The sequence below is a fragment of the Osmerus eperlanus genome, chromosome 7, assembly GCF_963692335.1.
Source record: "Osmerus eperlanus chromosome 7, fOsmEpe2.1, whole genome shotgun sequence".
NCBI classification, from domain to species: Eukaryota; Metazoa; Chordata; class Actinopteri; order Osmeriformes; family Osmeridae; genus Osmerus; species Osmerus eperlanus.
This window is the reverse complement of record NC_085024.1, coordinates 16,390,883-16,409,990: the sequence shown is the minus strand read 5'-3', so window position 1 is coordinate 16,409,990 and position 19,108 is coordinate 16,390,883. Positions and strand designations below refer to the sequence as shown.

General features: G+C 43.6%; 2 protein-coding genes across 3 annotated transcripts; both read left to right on the top strand.

Moving 5' to 3' along the window:
• The first annotated feature begins 4,332 nt into the window (after window positions 1-4,332).
• On the top strand, window positions 4,333-12,222 carry ice1 (KIAA0947-like (H. sapiens)). Its single transcript, XM_062465226.1, has 20 exons — window positions 4,333-4,558; window positions 4,662-4,720; window positions 4,936-5,047; window positions 5,158-5,234; window positions 5,319-5,356; window positions 5,457-5,539; window positions 5,713-5,789; window positions 5,899-5,936; window positions 6,040-6,122; window positions 6,222-6,258; window positions 6,349-6,405; window positions 6,515-6,598; window positions 6,679-7,094; window positions 7,239-9,770; window positions 9,923-10,088; window positions 10,209-10,369; window positions 10,720-10,910; window positions 11,078-11,178; window positions 11,317-11,415; window positions 11,725-12,222. The coding sequence occupies exons 1-20, from the start codon at window positions 4,469-4,471 to the stop codon at window positions 11,904-11,906; spliced, it is 4,683 nt and encodes a 1,560-aa protein (XP_062321210.1). The 5' UTR covers window positions 4,333-4,468; the 3' UTR covers window positions 11,907-12,222.
• Window positions 12,223-12,511: 289 nt separating this feature from the next.
• LOC134023259 (terminal nucleotidyltransferase 4A-like) lies at window positions 12,512-18,966 on the top strand. 2 transcript variants are annotated; one of them, XM_062465225.1, is made up of 12 exons: window positions 12,512-13,341; window positions 13,451-13,523; window positions 13,777-13,823; window positions 13,907-14,033; window positions 14,127-14,234; window positions 14,307-14,435; window positions 14,603-14,816; window positions 15,634-15,760; window positions 15,999-16,102; window positions 16,260-16,423; window positions 16,753-16,887; window positions 17,007-18,966. In XM_062465225.1, exons 1-12 carry the CDS (start codon window positions 12,716-12,718, stop codon window positions 17,334-17,336), a joined length of 2,184 nt encoding a protein of 727 aa, XP_062321209.1. In that variant the 5' UTR covers window positions 12,512-12,715; the 3' UTR covers window positions 17,337-18,966. The 2 variants fall into 2 exon arrangements, with proteins under 2 accessions (XP_062321209.1, XP_062321208.1); XM_062465224.1 differs by having other exon boundaries at window positions 13,451-13,574.
• The last annotated feature ends 142 nt before the right edge of the window (window positions 18,967-19,108 follow it).

Below are 19,108 nucleotides of genomic sequence, written 5' to 3'. Positions count from 1 at the left end.
TCCCCCTCAGGGAAGGGAAAGCTGGCCAGTCCAGATAGGTTTGGAAGACATGTGCTTTGAGATGTGAAATTATTCTGATTGGTTGTACATTATCATGGTTTGTTTTCAAGTACACTATCAATTAAAAGTTTTTAAAAATTGTTCCTGCTTTTATAGAAATGTAAGCAGTACAATTCCCATTTATAACCTGAAATGGTAAAAAGGTTCAAACAAACAAAACAGAAAAATGATGAACATTTCAAGGTTTTACAAAACATTTTAAGGGAACAAGAAATGGGTTCACAACTAGCAGGGACCGCCAATCCAAACTGCCCCCAGTATTACATAAATCTTCTTCACAGCCAATCTGAAATTATCTGGTAGAACAGCAGTCTCCTGCCAGTTTACAGTAATGTGGAGCAGGTGAGCAAAGAATATTTTTTTTTTCTTTCTATCAACACATGGTTCCTGCATTAAACGTTAAGGGGGTAACGTTGGAAAACTTTCAGCTCTTATAACACATGTGGCTTCAGCTCCTCCAGTGAAATTTGGAAGATGGGAAAATATTCTCAAAGAGATTCAGATTTCCTAGTAAATAGAACCTTGTGTTATGGGAAACCAGATGCAGCCTGTAGTAATATGTAATGAGCAGTAGGGGGCACTCAACACTTATTTCCCAGAAGGTGTCTATGAGTGTCATCCATGCAGTCTGTCATAGACTCATAAATTAATTTCATGAATTGGCACTTTCTGCAGCATTATTCTTAACGCTTATTTTTTAAATCAGATATGCAATCCTGTTTTGTGCTCTAGGACCCCTCATCGTGGAGTTTCCTAATGAGGAATTTCCTCCTGATAGCTGGAACCAATCAGCAGGAAATTCCTCATTAGTAAACTCTAGAGTCCTAGAGCACACATTGTGTCTATTTTGTCTATGGTGTCACACCATCATTTTCTGATCTGAGACAACTATCATCTCAGTATGCCTGCGCCTCGTCTCTTATCCCTTAGGCCTACTTTTTAGCCTGAAAAATTGTTGATATGCGTGAGAAATACAAGGTGTTGCGTGAGAGCGTGAGAAATGGTTGAAATGAGTGAGTCTCACGGTGAATGTGTGAGAATTGAGAGCCCTGGTCATATTCATCACTTTAATCAGTTAATTTATACAGAGACCAACCTGTTTCTGTACTTAAAAGTACTAACTGGGCCTGTATCCACCAGCTGCTTCACTTTGTTAAGACACAAATGGAAAACAAGACAGTCATGAGCATCATAAACTTGGGCCAATTAAAATGTGGGGCCTCATGGTGAGAAAAATATACACCTTTTACTGGGCAGGTGATGGAAGACTCTCAAAGAAAACAAACAGTATTTAACCATTAGTTAATTTATTAAAGGTAAAATAGGTAAGATTTTTTCAGTAAAAACAGGGTTGTCCCCTATCACCGTGTGAGCTACTGAGGACCTCTGACAGTTGTTTACATAGACATAATAAAGAAAAATTCTTTATTATGTCTATGGTTGTTTACTATGGGTTGGTTTAATTGCGCCCTTCTCAGTCTGTTGCCTGCAAATGTGTAACCATTTGTATTTGACATGCAAATATATTGTTCGGTTGAGAACCCATTTAAAAAATAATTTCAATTGAATTAAGTCTAAATATATAATAATATGTAATTATTGTGTTGTAAATAGTTTTTACACTGTCTATCCAGGGGGGTGTTCCATCAACGTCGATTAAGGAAAAGCTAGACTTATCTCGCCAAGTCTCACTTACTTTAGCGAGAGTTCCGTTCCATTAAGGTGGCTTATTTTAGTTCTAGCTACGTACCAAGGTAACTTATACTTCGGAACTAGCCTGATCCGTGTCAGGCTAAAAGTCAAGCTAAACTAAAATGTGTTGCAAATAATTTCAAACAGGCGGAAACAGAATCTCAAAAGACAGTTCCGTCGAGTAAATTCCTGCGCGCAAACCACTTTAGTCCGTGTTCGGAAACGTAAATTCAGACTTTTTGAAGTGCAGACATTAATGATTTAGCTACATGTTTACTTAATCTCCAAAAAATATATTAATTTAAATAAACAAGTTAAGAAATAATGTCACTTTTGTTTTCAAAAGCCATTGGTTAATTGACATAAAATAAGGACTTAGAAACTAAGCAGAGCATCTAGACAAGTTACAATCAATTATGGCGTATCCGTTCTTTGACAACCCTGTGGTGGATGAAGGTGCTCAGATTATACAAAGAGCGTTTATCCCACCAGCCCCAAGGGTCTTCAGAGACAGAAGTAATGGTTCCCTGACCAGTATCTGTGGAAGAAGTATAGGTTCAGCAGGCCCAGCATAGTTTATCTAGATAAATGTAATTGTCATTCTTAAAAAAAAAAATACATAAATATATATATATGAAATAACACTTTAGCAACTCTTAAGGATGGCAATGAACACATAAGAGCAGCCTACCATCCTTTGTAAAAAGTAATAGAAAGGAGAGTAGACTATAATAGTAGAAAGGAGGGTAGTAGACTGCAGTCTATGTAGGTAGGCCAAGACTATGTCATCTGCTGGAATCACACACAAGGAAGCAAACCCACTGTAGCCAAGCCTTGACACTGTTCAGTCTGTCTGCATCTGTCTATGTCTTTGCATGTGGGACATTCTTGAACGGGCAACTATGCCAGGAAATATGAAGGGTATACCTTGCTCCAAAGCAGTACCTGAATATTATCATCAGTTTTTCAGGTAATCTTGAAACACAAAGAATCAAGGAAGACTTTTTATTCAATTGTATAAAGTATTTTCATTGTTTAAAGTAGCCTATATGTTGACAAGTCTGTATATTACCTCTCCTCTGGCTTCCCCAATATTATAGGTGCAATATACTGTCCCCATGGGTGTATCCAGGCCCATTGGAAGACTCAGGGGGTGACTGCCTGGTGCCCCCATGGTTGAAAGTGTTTCTAAAATGCCCAGAGTGGCAAAAATTAGACCAAGTGCCCTACGGTCTGCCATTCACATTGTGAAATATGCTTGAGTGCACAGGATGCCCCATGCAATAAATGACAGTGTGCCCTCTATAAATGTAAAAAGAGTTCCTTTATAGTATAGAAAAGGTGATGCAGTACCCTATAAGGTGCCCTTACAATGGCCTAAATTGGACTGTTCCCATGACCTTACTTCCAATGGAAAAAGGTGCTGTTATGAAGTGCCCTTTATGCTGCCCCTACATGACAGTGTCCCAAATGTTGCCCTTTCCAAAGAAGACAATTAGATTCTGTGCCCAACAGTCTCCCCTAATGTTCCCAGTAGGGCATGCTTTCCCAAAGTGAGGCTGTGACAACACTTGGCACAGCCACAGTCTGTCACTGTCCAAGCCCCCTCTGGATCTGTGGAGGCAGACTATGTTAATTGGAAATACTCGTAATATAATAATGATAGTCATGCTGAGCAATTTTAAATGACTGTTCTGCCAAACAAAGTGTGCCGTTTGGGTCACCTTCTGATCTAAAAAGTCAGTGCTGGATCTGTGCAATACTAGTCATTTCTGTGAATCCCCATTTAAGTCATGGTTATCTTTCCCTTTTATCTTAAAGCTCAGCATTTAGCCTATCAGTTAATAAATGTGTGTGGCAAAGTTATTTTGAAGTAATTTTTGATTTTGTTCAAGATGTGAAGACAAAAACATTATTAGCCCACATCAAGTGAAATTAACCATGGCCTTCTTCAGTGTTTTGAATTTTATCCTACAATTTTCAATTGCTGCCACGTTCTTTTTTGGGCTATTATTCTCAATCTCCTGTTGAGAATATCGACCATAGGCTAGCCTGTCAGAACGGTTTCAGACAGCTCATCAAATTACGCTAATTATCAGTAGGCCTAAATGCATATATATATATATGTTAAGTAGATTTGGTAGGTCTACAATTTACGCATTTTAACGGTCGTAATGGTTTGACAAGTTGTCTCCCTTGCCATGTTAATTGCGGCAACATTGCCCTTTTTGGGAACAAAAAAACTCAAAAAATCTATTTACGCTGCTGAAACAACACACCTCTGCTGCTTTACGCTATACTTTTTGCGACATAACTCCTCTTTTCGACGATCGCCTGATCTGGGCTGCACAGTCTAAGCTTATTGAGGTCTAGCTTGAATTAGCGTTGCCTGTTAGTGGAACGGAACGTTAGTGGAACGGCTTGAGGCTTAAGTCTAAATTGACGTTTACCCAAGTGAGACTTATTCGTGTTAGCGCGACTTGCGTTAGCGACGTTGATGGAACACCCCCCAGGACACCCCTGTTTTATTTGTAGACTGGCATTTGTTAGAACAGCCCGGGTCCACATTGGGGTCCTCGGTCAACGTGGTGCACGCGAAAGTTGTTGTGAAGTTATATAGCTAGCATCTGCGGCAAATTTCTGTAGCATATTTACGCAGTTATGTGTACTGAATAACGTCATTGTTTTGGTAATTGTAGATGCCCTCAGTTTTATTATGATGCCTGGGGAGAATCATTCAAAATTGGTGAAAATCGCAGCGGACGCCACTATTGGAGCCTGTCAAAATTGCACTGTTCTGCATGAAGTAAGTCTTTAACTATTGGGAAGCTTCCCTCACCAATACATACAACCTAAACTATTGAAAACTCGTCTGACTAAACTGACATTTCGTTTAACGATTACAACAGAGTCTGACTGGATATGTGGCGGCTTTCGTGAAATTAAAACAAAAGATCATCGATTCCGAGTAAGTATTGAACGTTTTTCCTGACATTAGCTTTTGTTAGCAAGCTATCGTATCTAGTTCTTCAGTCATCATGACCCAGTATAGGAATGTTTAATATCTAAAGTCTCATAACTGAATCCAATTGTCGCATGTTTTCATAGAAGACTTATTGTGGTCTGTGACATTCATACCTGCAACTGATAAGTAACCAACCAGCCTTCCCCCGTCCTCTGCAGTGACACCAGCAAGTTGCATGCACAACTCGAGGAGCTGCGGCTGAAAATGGCTCCGCTGGAGAAAAGGAACCTTGAGTATGAAGTGATGCGGACAGAACTGGAAGAGACGAGGGTATGAAAACTCTAGCTAAACATTCAAAAGATAAAGCTACTTTCTGCATCTCGCATCAGGATAGTTGCCCATCCATCTACTCATAATGTCATGATGAACCCATCCTGAAGGTCAGCCTGAAGATCCATCAGCAGATGGCAGAAGACGTGGACAAGCTGAAAGAGGAGAAGAACAACTCTCTGGCGCTGTAAGACACAACCTCCTGATGCTGCTACAAAGAGCCTCTTTATGGTCTACTATGTTGTTGTTGACCTCTGTTTCTCATTCACAGAAGACAGACACTTGAGAACCAGCTGAAGGAAGCAGAGGGTGTGTCATGAATAAACTGCTATAATTTGAGTCATCCTTGTATCTTTTGTTGTGCTGTTAAATCCACATTATTCACTCTTACTGCTCATTTCTTCATTAGAGAAAGCTGATCAATTTAACATTGAAAATGCACACCTGAAGATTGAAAAGGCAGCATTGGAAAACGAATCTCTGAAAGCACAGGTGAGTTATTGGGATGTTTAGGAAAGCATGCTCTTTCCCCTTACTGAATCTCTATAAGTCTCCTGTCATAGCTTGATGACCTATCTGAAATATTGGACATGCAGCTTTAAACTGTAAATAGGATTTGTCTTGTTGTGGCCAAGCTTGATTGCATGATTCATCTTTCTCCTCAGGCGTCCTTGAGGGCGTGTCAGAAGATGGCTGATCAAGTGAACAACCTGAGAGAGAAGAACGCTAAATTGTTAAATATGTATGACTTGATTATTAATTAGGGACATCATCCCCTTTTTAAATGTTTTTCACGATTCACTCATTCATTGCAAATGTGCTCATTACTTTAAAAAAAATCTATTTTACAGAAATATCAGTGTAGAAAATCAACTTCAAGTATTTCAAGGTTGGTACAGTTTCTTACATGAAATAAACTATTCCTAGTTATATTTCTTAGTTCTACTTGCAGTAATGTGTAAATATTGTGCCTGTTGTTGGCTCACTTCCAGAGTCAAATCTGAAGAAGGATTGTAAGATATCGGAGTTGCAAGAAGAGAAGAGTCAATTACAGAAAAGTCTTCTAGATAATCGGGTATGGGTACTATAAACCCAAAGCATGTTTTGTTGTTACTTTATATTGCTATAGCCAACTTTTGATTTCTGCTGTATTGGATTTGTTTTTGTCGTGCAGTTAAGAGTTGAGAAATTGGAGAAGCAAAATAATAAGGGTAAGTACAAACCATCCAATTATTTTTCTTCAGAACCATTCTCAGTCACTAGTTTGTCATCAACATTACATTTATTTTCCTCTTGTCCAGAAGTTAGAAGCACTTCAACTCAAGCAACTGCAACCGAAAAACCAGGAGTTGATAAGGGTAGGTGTTTCATCAAGTGTCCTTTTATGTATCACAAGAGAAAGAACACTATTGTCCTGTTAAATGGGTATTAAGCAAAAATCATCAAGCCACACTATTCATTTTGCAGAAAGATTCCAGAGGCTCATAGCAGATCTCTGGTCATGTGTGGAACCTGTATCTTCACAGACAGGAAAGACAGAATGTTTTTCTGGTAGGTTTCTTTCATCTGTTGTGACATTAAACAGTCAAATTGATGGGTTATTTGATACCACTGACTCTTAAATCTTTCAGGATTGGTAGAAAACGGAACCAGGCAAATATTAACCCCCACTGTGAAAGATGGATGCTTACCTCATCTTACAAACTCTCAGAAATCACAAGCTGCACTGAGTGTCCATGGCGTCCACCCTTCTCTCAACTCATCTCAGAACACCTCCACGCCAACCCTGAAACCTGTCAAAGCCAAAGTGTTTTCACAAGATTTAACAGTTTCAAAGGTGAAACCTGACAGGAAGAAAAAGCGGTCCAAAGAGCACTTAAAACACAACCCCGCAGTTGTCAGCTGCAAAATGGGAAAACAAGCGTGTGAGCATAAGCTGCCCTGCAGTGAGGACAAGGAGTGTAGCAGAGATGTAAAGGCCATTCTGGACTGGTTTAAACCATTGCCTCCAGCTATTTCACCAATGCCAGGCTCTTCAGCTCCATGGGTAAGAAAAACATTAGTCTTTTCTCTTCATTACTTTTAAAGAGGGTGTAAAGGGGTCTGCAAACGCTTATAAAGAGAATTTCACAATACACTGTTACAATTTAGTGTCAATAAGGTCCATTCACATTTAATGTCATGTTTACAGGAGTGTGAAGATGGTCCAGTGGATTCAGGAGATGGACAGGACACTCTAAAAGACTCCTCCTCCACCGTCACGGCAGCTGATACAAGTGCTCTTCATGTGAACTCTGAGTCATCTCAAAAGCAGACTACAGACTCGTCTGTAAAGAGTGGATTGGGTGGAGAACCGCCTCTCCTCTGTGAGATTTCAGTACGGACTAACGGTGTTTCTGTGGGGAACACAGCTGGCAGTTTGAGTCATGGTGGAATTAAGGATGTGCCTGGGAATGAGAGTAAGTCTCCTGAACAGGATGACATGGACCCAGCAGGTGGAACTATCTCGATGCCCTCAGAAGAGACTTTGCCTTCAAACTCGGTAGAACTCCAAAGCCACAACGTGGTCTTTGAAACCTCTACGAGACAAACTCAAGGATCTGAGACCTCTACAGGACCAACGAATGGATCAGAGGACGTGATCATGATGGACATGGATACTGACCCCATCTCTCATGATGCCAAATTGTCCATTGTGATTAATATACATGAAGAAGGTGAAAATGCTTTTGTAAGTTCTGCTGTAGACATGTCAGAGTCTCTGGAGTCACAGATTAACACTCACTCTTTGAGTTCGAGTAAGGAGAATGTCACCAACTTGGAGAATGACAAAGAACCATGTGAGACAAGCAGTACCAATACTGAATCTGTAAAATCATCCACTGATATTGTTATAGATTTCCCAATGCATATGCAGGATGTGTCCGTTACTGAAAGACAGAGACATTGTGAAGTCCTGGAGAACCAGGATGAAACTATCAAAGGAAATCTTTTCGCTGGGATGGATGTTGAAGAGTCTGACACTTCCATAGCTGTAACTGTGGTTCACCCAGCTATCGTCCCAGATGATGGGCCTGCTAAACAAGCAGAACAGCCTCTCTCTGGGAAATCCTTGAGTGATGACGCTTCACAAATGAGCTCCAACGATCCTGATGCTCTCAGTGACGTCTTGACAACTGGAACAATGGAAGGACCTACGTTAGAATCTCCATCTGGTACAGAGAACTTTACAACTGAGCAGAATTGCCCGGGACCACAAGAGGAAGTCCATTCACTTTCTGAAGTTTCTACAGAATGTTTACAGACGAGTTTGCAGAGGAATGTGCAAGATGAGATGGCTACAACACCTAAATTACTTGACCCATTGCCTACTGACCCAGGGTTGCCCAAAACAAAGAAAAATGTAGATGAACTGAAATGTATTTCATCCTCTTTAATAACAGAACCGTTGAAATCACCCGAAAATCAAGATAAGATAAATACTGACAAAGTAGTGACAGAGGAAGATGAGATTATTAGTGTCGTATCGTTACCATCTTCTGAGTCCCAGCAAAGTGATCATGAACTCAAAAAGCATGCACCAAAACTACTGTACTCTGAGGAGAGGTCTAGTTCTAACGTTGAGTGTGAAAGTGAATCTCACTCTAATGCTCAAAAAATTGATTTATTAAAAGACAGTGCCCAAGAAGAACCAGAAAGGTTACTTGGTTCATGCGCAGTTATCCTTGAAAGACTAAATCCCACTGTTAGTGTTGGAGCTGACTCGGCAGTTGTCCCCAAGCACATCCATGTCCAAACCTTGCCCATGGCCCCACCACATCGCTCAAAGAGCATTGTTCGAGTCAGATCCGAAATGGGCCCACCCCTTCGCCCTCTAGTGCTACCTCTGACAGCCACACCCCCAAAACCAGTGAAACTGGTCAATCCAAGGCCGGCTATTGGGAAACTATCCTTCCCTTCTCCAATGGAAGGACTCGTTTCTCCTCAGGAAGAGACCCCTCCCATGTCACAGCATTACTCACCATCCCTCAACACTCCTCCACCTGCCAACGGAGTGCTGTCATCACCCCTGCAGTTTGGTTCAGCCACCCCGAAGCATGCCGTTCCTGTTCCAGGAAGACTCCCCTCCTCGGCACTAAACTCCACCCCGTCCTCCTCCAGCCCCGCCCAGGAAAACTCGATGAGGATTCTGGACACCATGTATCCAGAACTTTCTGCCCGCGCTCGGACCCTCAGTATCCTGCGTGGAAACGTCAACCTGGGTATATCTGCGGCCGAGAGTGGAACCACAACTTCTGTGAGTTCTGTCAGCCAGATATCTGGCTTCAAGTCCATCAACTCCTCCTCCACCGCCTTCACTAAAACTGAGCTGAGAGGGAAGAGAACTGGGGTCAACATGCTGCTACCAAAAAGCGCCAAAAGGCTCAGGCTGGACACGTGCTCACCTGGTCCTTCTGCCCCAACTGTTCCAGAAGAAGCTGTCCCAGAGGAAGACTGCTTACCTGAAGATCCTCCACACCTCACCACCACCCCTCAGTCTAAAGACGAGGTTGAACCAGATAGACCGATGTCTGTTTCCCAGGCATTCGTAAAGATTGAAGCCCAGTGTTTTGACCTCTTGCCAGTAATCAAGAGCCACCTGTTTGTGGGAAACCGGACAAAAAAGCCCGTCCTGAGGGATGAGGAGAAGGAGGTGCTCTGTGAATTCTCCCGACACAGTCAGGTTTGTCACATTAGGCACCACGCCAAGTTCTTATGGACTGCTGTAGGACTGTATGCATCTCATACATCACTAAGGAATGTATTTATCAACCCTTTTTTTTTTTATTACACAATGTTCTTTACCAATCTTATGTGCTATGTTGTTATTGTCAGTTGGCAGATGAACTGATGTCGGCCATTCTGTTGAAGCTGAAAATGGAGAGAGAGGTTCTGAGCGAGGAGCACCTACAGGCCCTCTGCAGGGTCTACACTGGGCTGTGTCGACAACGAAGGGACTGTGAGAGAGCCCACATCCTGGCCTACAGCATCCTCAGAGAAAGTAATTAGGACAACCTTGATATTGGCTGCTGACATCTGCAAAAATTTGCTAAATGGGGATTGTTCAAGAACAAGCTGTCCGTCGTGTACATTTACAGCCATGTTTTTGTGTTTACCACAGATTTCCCCAGCGCAGCGAAGCTCATTCTGTTCATGTTGACCACATGGCACAATGTCTTCTCACACAGCAGTGCTGTTTGCCAAGCCATTCACACTATAACAAGGCTTAAGGCCTCGGAAGAACTGCTCACCTGTCTGACAGCTTACTTTGACTGGGAGAAGGTATAATTAACCAGTGGAGTCAGGTGGCTGAGTGGTTAGGGAATCGGACTAGTAATCAGAAGGTTGCTGGTTCGATCCCTGGCCGTGCAAAATGATGTTGTGTCCTTGGGCAAGGCACTTCACCCTACTTGCCTCGGGGGAATGTCCCTGTACTTACTGTAAGTCGCTCTGGATAAGAGCGTCTGCTAAATGTAAATGTAACCACTATCTGTATGAAATCAAATTGAATTGTTCATTGACCTCATACTTGGATTAAAATGTTCAGGCGACCTGCTTGTAGTTGGTGAAAGAGGAAGGAAAGTGTGATTTACCCTGAAAGTCCACTATTACCACAGTGTTTGTGTCTCCAGAACCCACCTGGTGACATCGACGAGATGCTCACTTGCTCGCTGGCTGCTCTCCGTGCGGGGACAGATATGTCCTTCCAGAAGCACGCCCGCCAGGGAGACGACCTCAGCACCTCGGCATGGGAGCAGGTCTTCACCCTGGACCTGCTGTGCTCACACAAGCGCTGGCAGTGGACTTACGACAACATACTCAGGTAACAGAGGGCAGCTGGTCAGTGCCATTAAACATATATTTCTTAACTGTTTTATTTACTAGTTTAGATTACTAAACTACTAAGATTTTAGAACTTCAATTTCTAAAATGACCAAGATTAGTCCTGTGAATGAAGCATAATGGTTTTTGTTGATGTTTCGATTCAAGTAAAGAGCTGTGGCCTCTGATGAACGCCTGGGTGATGCAGCCCAGGACTCAGCAGGCGCCTGTCCGGGATGTTGCTGTGGCCGCTGTCCTGAGGCTCATTGGTAAGTGTTTGTTTACCAATAGAAACCCTGTCATGCAAGGACCATCTCTAACTTACATTTTCAGTCTGTGTAACAAATGCTAGAAGATGTGATGGTAAACCACAGTTGAGGTGAAATTCTGGGATTTGTGTTTGTCAGGTCGTCTGGGACAGCTGGGTGTGAAGGAGAACTGGAGCTCCACTGTGAAGACCATCGCCAATGTCATCAACACGTTTGGCAGGCATGGGAAATCGGAAGGTAAGATTCAAAAGGGCTCATTGGCTATAGGTTACACTCCTTAATTATTTATGAATTACACACTATAAATTATCTGCGAGGACAGGAAAGAAATTGAAGAACATGGGTAATACCTTATCATAGAGGGTTGGATTTTCACTTTTTATTTTTTATATATTTTTTTCTCTCTTTTTTCCCCTTCCCTTTAGAGTAATTGAGGTATCCGACAGGGCAAGGAATTGGGGATTCATTTGGGATTAGTTTGACTATAAAACACATACATGGGTATGAATGCCCTGTCTCGTCTTCCCTTTTTCCCCTGACTCCCAGGTGTGCCATGGGAGGTCCAGTTGGCAGCAGTCTACACCATCTATGACCTGTCACCTAGCAACCCGAAGGAGGCTCTGGAGGCTCTGGCAGGTTGGCGTGGCGACACCAACCAGCATGTCCCGCCGGCTGTCACCAGCTGCATCACCCAGATAGCCTCCATGTGCCGACAAATCAAGACCTGAGAAGCATATCTCATACCAAACTCATATGTGCACATACACTCCTGTCTGTTCCACACAAAATCCCTGAGTTGTTGCTCATGCAGACCAAGGGTGTTCTTGTTAGGTCAATCCTATCAACTCATGTTAGGGTTGGTTATTCTTCTTCCAATGTTTAGATTGTTCTTTTTTTTTTTCTACTTTTTTTTTTACATGTAAATGTTCCGAGCATCAAGTCTGCTTTTGTAAATGTTTTGTACATGTGTTAAATACAGAGTTTGTGTACTTTAACAAATTGAAATATAAACATTAAACATTATGATTCTATATGCTGTGTGCTTTCTCCATTACCTATATAGTCTTAACTCAAATGCAGACCAATTTATATGAGTTGATTACAAATTCATTCATTACAATGAAATTAGAAAGGACAATGACTTTGAGCCTCCCATAACATATTTTTATATTCCATGCTGTCGACATTTTGCTAGGTTCAATTGGGGTACCTGATCACAGAAGACATTCCATTAACGTTATACTTCAAATCACTTCGCATTCCCTCTGTACAGCTGTTAATGGGGGTGTGTTCAGGGCATCACCACAGACATGCGTATAACTGGATCTATCGAAATGTACGCCATATTGGACTATCGGGGAGAAGTTGGGCAGACGCTGAAAAAGCAGACAGGGAGAAAATGACACGAGGCACTTCTGGAGACAGTAAATAATCGCTTTGTTACGATTTGGCAAGTGCAAATCCTTTGCTAGGAACCTTGTGTCCAAATTGGCCTGGGTCGGATTCCGTGACAAGGCGGTTCCACCTCACAAGTTTAATGGATCCAAGGACTGGTTGGATAAAGCCTGAGCAGAAAGGACCTGCCAATTCCTTGTGGATGCAGGTTTGGGAAACCTCTCAGGCAAACTCAAGCACCAACACGCATCGGAACTTTAATCAGCACAGTGTAAACACAGCAGCTATGAGTTGTGGGATTTATAAAAATGTGCCAGGAGCTTCTTTTGACAAATGCATCGATGGAGATAATGCGCCTGCGGGAGAGGAGAGGCGTCTTAGACGGAAGGCTTCCCTTTCGCTTTCCTCTTCCTCACAAGATTCGGAGGCCGATAATTCACCAGTAGACTCTTTGCGAATTGACAACTTGAACATCGAGAATGAGGAAGGTAAATATCAGCTTATTGGTGAGCAAACGTACAATGTCCACAATCACAGGTATCACCAGCTTCTCTTGCAAAGTACCCCGCAACAACGTCGCAGGCAACATTCAGTCCACACCCCCTCGGCAATTAACAATCAACACCATGCACACTCATTTCGGAGGAAAAATAGTAACCCTACAACTACTACTGAGCTCTGCAATTTGTTCTCCAACACAAATATTGGTAACAACCCATGCTCCTGGACCCTCTGGAAGACCCGGAGGTACAGCCCAGGTGTGAATGGGTAAGGTTATCTAGATTGTTGCACATAAACACAATGCTAAATGCTCCAGGGTGCTTGTCAAGTTTCTCAACACGATCTACCAGTACCCCTTGAATGTCCTTTTTTCCAGTCTGCATGAAGAAATCGTAGACTTCTTCAATTTCATGTCCCCACGCCCAGAAGAGGAGGCGATGAGGAGAGAGGTGGTGACCAGGATAGAAACAGTCATCAAGAACCTGTGGCCTACATGTCGGGTCTGTGCCCGGAACAGGGCGTTGTCTACAAGAAAGACGTTCGAACCCCACACTTTCGAACCCCACACTTTCGAATTTTAACATGGATTTCCAACCTCCGTCACATTGTACATAGATGTAACTGAAACCACTCACAAGCAGGGATTGTGTTTTGACCATGGATCTTTTTTTTTGTGTTGTTTTTTTCCATGTTAATTTGCAGGTGGAGATCTTTGGGAGCTTCAGTACAGGGCTGTATCTACCAACAAGGTAACCAGGAAGAGGCCCACAGTTACCTATTAGTGTGCGCATGGTCTGCCCTGTTCATAACCACAGGCTTCTTTGTGCTACAGTGACATTGACCTGGTGGTGTTTGGAGAATGGGACAACCCCCCTCTGCACCTCCACCAGCTTGAACAAGCCCTCAGGAAACACAATGTGGCCGAGCCCTACTCCATCAAAGTCCTGGACAAAGCCACGGTAAGTCACGGGCCCAATCTCGATAGTCCCCTCATGTCCTCTCTCCTATTTGTCCTCTCTTTATATCCTCAAACTTTGAATCCTTTCACATAGGTGCCAATCATCAAACTGACAGACCAGAAGACTGAGGTGAAAGTAGACATCAGCTTCAATGTTGAGACTGGGGTTAGAGCTGCCCGGCTTATCAAAGACTACTTGAAGGTAAGCCCCCCATGACAGTCTTGGTTATCAAACATTGCTTCTTCCTGTTTCCTCATCTTGTGTCTCTTGCAGAGCTACACGGCCCTGCCCTACCTGATCTTCGTGCTGAAGCAGTTCTTGCTGCAGAGGGACCTGAACGAGGTGTTCACGGGAGGCATAAGCTCCTACAGCCTCATCCTCATGGCCATCAGCTTCTTGCAGGTAGATTTCGACACTACTGAGGGCTCTTCCGTAGCAGAGTTGGACCACATGTTTGCTTTCTACTGGAAATTAGAACTCAAACAATTGCAAGCTGTATAGGTCTCTAAACACAAGCTGTAGAGGCCTCTACACAGCTGGTGCAGGTCTAACACCTGGCTGTATTGTAGCTCCATCCCAGAATTGACACCAGGCGTGCCAACCTCAACCTGGGGATCCTACTGATTGAGTTCCTGGAGCTTTACGGCAGGGACTTCAACTACTTGAGAACAGGCATCCGGGTGAAGAATGGGGGCGCCTACCTGGCCAAGGAGGATATGGTGAAGAGCATGACCAATGGGAACAGACCCTCCATGCTGTGTATAGAAGACCCCCTCCAGCCAGGTGAGGCGACACCTGTCCTCCATGGAGAAAGAGGCTGGGTCACACCATGCTGCAACACAACAAGTGCTGCTGGGTGGGATCTCTTGTCAATCCCCCTATTTCCAAGTGTTTCCCCTAAACTCACCTGTCGAAATATGACCGCCACTGCTGATTCTTTTATTTGTATTTTTTAATGAGGACAGAGGGCTCCGTATTATCTGTTTAGACATACTCACACAAACTAATTGCTTGTTTACCTAGCAGGGATTGGTCTCTGTCTGGCAGCAACGTTTTGAAAGAAGAGCAAATGGATACACAATCATTTGGAGATGCCTTCATACATTTTTAAGTGGTTTTGTTTTACATGTTGCCAGATACAATCTTATCGACCGTATCCTACTAGACAGGACAGGCAATGAGGCAGGGGAAGCTAAAATGTGATGTGAGTGGAGGACAGAGCAGAGGAAGTGAAGGAGAACCAGGACAGGAGCATAGAGGAGCTAAGTTCAGCTGCTGTACCAGGAGCAGGAGAGGTAGGAGGACCAGGAAGAGCCGGACCAAAAGGGCAACCCCTGCTGCTGCCACTGTACTGTAGAGCACCCATGAGTACTCAGGGGTAGTTTCGGTCCACGGTGCATGGAGAATTTCACATTTCACTTATGGAAACCTCCCTGCAGTGTGTGCAAATTGTGTGTGTGAAGGCTCCACTGCCACAACACTGAAACACTGATGTCCTTTTATAAAGTATTGTTCAGTCCATTTTCCTCTCTATAGTGTCATGTAGTGTTTTTTTGCATGATTTTTTTTTCAATGGTGTCTTCACTTTGTTTCCTGTCAGGAAACGATGTGGGCAGGAGCTCCTATGGAGTCCTCCAGGTGAAGCAGGTCTTTGACTATGCCTACATGGTGCTGAGTCATGCTGTGTCTCCGCTTGCTCGTTCCTACCCCAACAAAGAGACTGACAGGTGGGTTCCTACCTTGCAGGATATGCAGAAGCTACAGTAGTGTAGTTTGGGGAAACTGACAGGAGGTGGATGGATACACCACTTTAGAATGCCGTTAGATACATTTTCTGGGTCTCAGGTTTGTTTGTATTTCTGTGCTAAGTGACCACCTAAAGGAATGCGGTTTTTGATAGCTTTAATTGCATCTTGCCAGTAAATGCTGTTCTGTGTAATGACATGGCAGCATCTTTTGACCCAGCATGATGGGACGCATCATCAAAGTGAGCCAGGAAGTGCTGCGCTACAGAGAGTGGATCAGCAGGAAGTGGGGGGCCAAGCACAATGGCAAGCTGGAGAACAGCGGTAATAAAATACAGATCCTTTTTTTTTTTTTTTATCAAACTAGTTCCTTGGTGACATGCAGATGAGGGTCGCTGCTGTCTTTGGGTCCATTAGTTATGTTTGTGTACACCAGCTGATCATGTGTGTGTCTGTCCATGTATGTGTTCGGTGCTCCCAGGCCAAATGGAGACGGACCTTAGCAGACTGGTTCTGTCTATGGAGGAGCAGAGAGACTGCCCCTCCCCACTCAGCATCGAGTCGCCCTCACCCTCCCCTGTGTCCCTCCCCAGCCCCTGCTCCTCATCAGCATGCTCCCTCTCCTCCCTGTCAGGAAGTGACATCGTAAGTCCCAGCCCCTGTCGGGAAGTGACATCTGTCCCCTGTCTGGATGCTCCAGCCATTCATTTATCCATCCACCTACCTGTTCATTGGAGAGATCTAACATGATTGGATTGGAGGCGTCTAGAGGCATGCTCACACCTGTCTGAGTGTGTTAAGTTAGAGACAAAGTCAACAAGCCGAGGAAGCCGAGATGCATTTTTCTAGTATTTGAATCACCTGCCAAAAGTCACAGAGCCTTGGCGCTCTGGAGTGTAAGAATTTGGCAAGCATCTTGACCGCTTTCATCTTTTCACCAAAGGCTTGACTTCATGGTGTTTTGTTCCCATCAGGAGTCTGAGTCCACTCCCAGTGGTGCCGTTCCTCTCCAGGCGCACCCCCTCAGCCTGGCCTGTCTGCCGCCCGGCCTGCCCTTCCCCGACGCCAGGACCCCTTATCCAACTGCCGTCATGCCTGTAAGACCCCAGGTTGGTTTCTCTCAGCTTGATTGTTCACCGCGTCATGTTTTTCCCTGCTCATCTGATCACTCTCGATCAGTCCTGAAGCACTAACCACTTCCTCGAACTTGGATGTGTCCTCGTCTCAGGTTCGGATGACCCTCCCAGGAAATGTGGCTGTCCACACTCTGCCTGACAGACAGTTTTATCCAGAGGGTTCAGGGTACATGAACAATGGCCAGCGTTTTCCCCAACCTGTTCCCTCTCCTGTGCTGGACACGGCCAGTCCACACCCACACAGAAAGGCAGATGGCCTCCAAGGACACCAGTACCACAGGACCAGCCAGCATAGTCCTGCTATTGGGCCTCCCCCCTTCAACTACAGTCACAACTACAACCATGGCTACACCCCCCAGAACCAGCGCAGCGGCCCTCGGCACCGGAGAAGGGTTAGTGTGCCAGGCAGCCTCAGCTGGTGAGGAAAGCACAGCCCTGTTCCCACTGCCGCTGAGTTCAGAGATGAGTCCTGTGAGGCATGCAGTTGGGGATATGTGACTTCTAGAATGCCATACCAGAGAGGAGCTGTGTGTTCTAGATTCTTCTGTCCGAGTCAAATCACAACCTTTCTGTCCATGAACGAGAACAAGCTTTATGGGCATTATTATATGGAGGTTGTATGTTGGCATTAAAGTACAACTTTCTATGCCGCTACATGTGCCAACCCCTCCGAACGCTGTTAGGACTCATTTGAATGTACAGGGTTTTCATTACGTGTCTTGGAGTTTCATTATCACTGTCTTGGTTTGGCCTTGGCATGGTGGGTACGGACAGGGCAATGAAGCACTGGTAATGAAGGGAGTTTAATTTCCAGATTGTTTACCGTTTGTCTTGTATAATCTCTTTAGTGCACCTGTTATGTAATTTATTTCAATATTTTTTTTTCATTAGAGGATTTGTTGTTAAATTTGCTTGACTATCTTGATTTGTGCAATATGGATGTCAATGGATACGTGGTATAAACCACGCTGATGTCCACACCAGCATTTACTAGCCATTTAAATCTACCATTGCGTGAAGGTTTGCCAGTTGTGCTGACTGAGCCATGTTTAAATGCTCCCAGAATGCATTGTGTTAACCTATGGTCGACGAGAGTTTGTGCTCCTTCTACATAGCTGTTGGCTATCCAGGCGTATCACGAAGGAAGGGAGTGAGTATTCTTATTTTTGTTATTCATCACTTAGCTTTCAACAAACTGCATGTCATTTAACATCTAATTTATGTGCCATTTACTTGTGTACGTGTGTAGTGAAAGGAACCAGGTTACTTTTTGTTTACTGAAGCAGTGTTTACATATCCCCAGGACTGAGTATTATTTACAGCAAAAATGCTCTATTACTTTTATAGATTGTTTTCCTTTCATTCACAGAACCTGTACTGCATATCCTAAATGACCAATAATGTTTTCTTTATTCTGTCTTTTAAATTGATTTTTTTTTTGTACAGAACTGTCACCTGTAGTCCACACGTTTGTGCAGACATACCAAGTTATTTATTTTTTTGCATTCATGCCTTGTCACTTCACACATCTTTAGAGGGGTTGGTGTCACATACACTTGGGATTGCTACACTCTTGGTGAACACCAGTGCATGTTTTAACAGACTTTTTTTAATTTGCTGAAGGACCTTGAGAATGTGTAGAACTGCACGTAAAGTGATTCATTCATTGAGTCAATCAGACCTGCTCTGTCCCTCTCATTGACTGGTAGGACAGGCTCACTTATGACCAGTGTAGTAGAACTTTGCCACGTTACTCAGCCAGCTACACATGGTGAGTGGTCAGCCTGTTACGAAGAAGCAGGCACTGGCACACAGTGTCACTCTTTAACTGTTTATTGTCTAGTGTTTGTGTGTAATGTGTCCACGAGGGTGTCTGTGTGGACTTCTGACAAGCCAGACTAGCTCCTCCTCGCTGCCTGCTCTTGGGTTGGAATGTGGAATGAGTGACTAATGGATGTGTATTGTTTGTTTTCTCTTCATAAGCAACATTTTTATGTATAGTTTTCTATTTGGATTATTTTTTTAATAAACATTTTAAAACAGAAATTTAAACTGACTGTCATCCTTAATAGCTGTATGTTGTGAACTTGAAATGGACCCCAATCCCCTTAAGCAACTTTTTTTTCGCTCTGTCTAATTGACCTCACTGACATTTCACCATCTGGTGTTAGTTAAATTCTCCAGTAAAGTTTAA

Bases quoted from the DNA above. Each gene is read 5' to 3' on its own strand.
- ice1 (XM_062465226.1), top strand. From the start codon at position 4,469: ATGATGCCTGGGGAGAATCATTCAAAATTGGTGAAAATCGCAGCGGAC. The intron at 5,540-5,712 runs GTGAGTTATTGG...CTTTCTCCTCAG, and splicing joins ACGAATCTCTGAAAGCACAG to GCGTCCTTGAGGGCGTGTCA. The intron at 7,095-7,238 runs GTAAGAAAAACA...TCATGTTTACAG, and splicing joins CAGGCTCTTCAGCTCCATGG to GAGTGTGAAGATGGTCCAGT.
- LOC134023259 (XM_062465224.1), top strand. From the start codon at position 12,716: ATGGATCCAAGGACTGGTTGGATAAAGCCTGAGCAGAAAGGACCTGCC. The intron at 13,824-13,906 runs GTAACCAGGAAG...TTTGTGCTACAG, and splicing joins GGGCTGTATCTACCAACAAG to TGACATTGACCTGGTGGTGT. The intron at 16,888-17,006 runs GTTGGTTTCTCT...TCCTCGTCTCAG, and splicing joins TCATGCCTGTAAGACCCCAG to GTTCGGATGACCCTCCCAGG.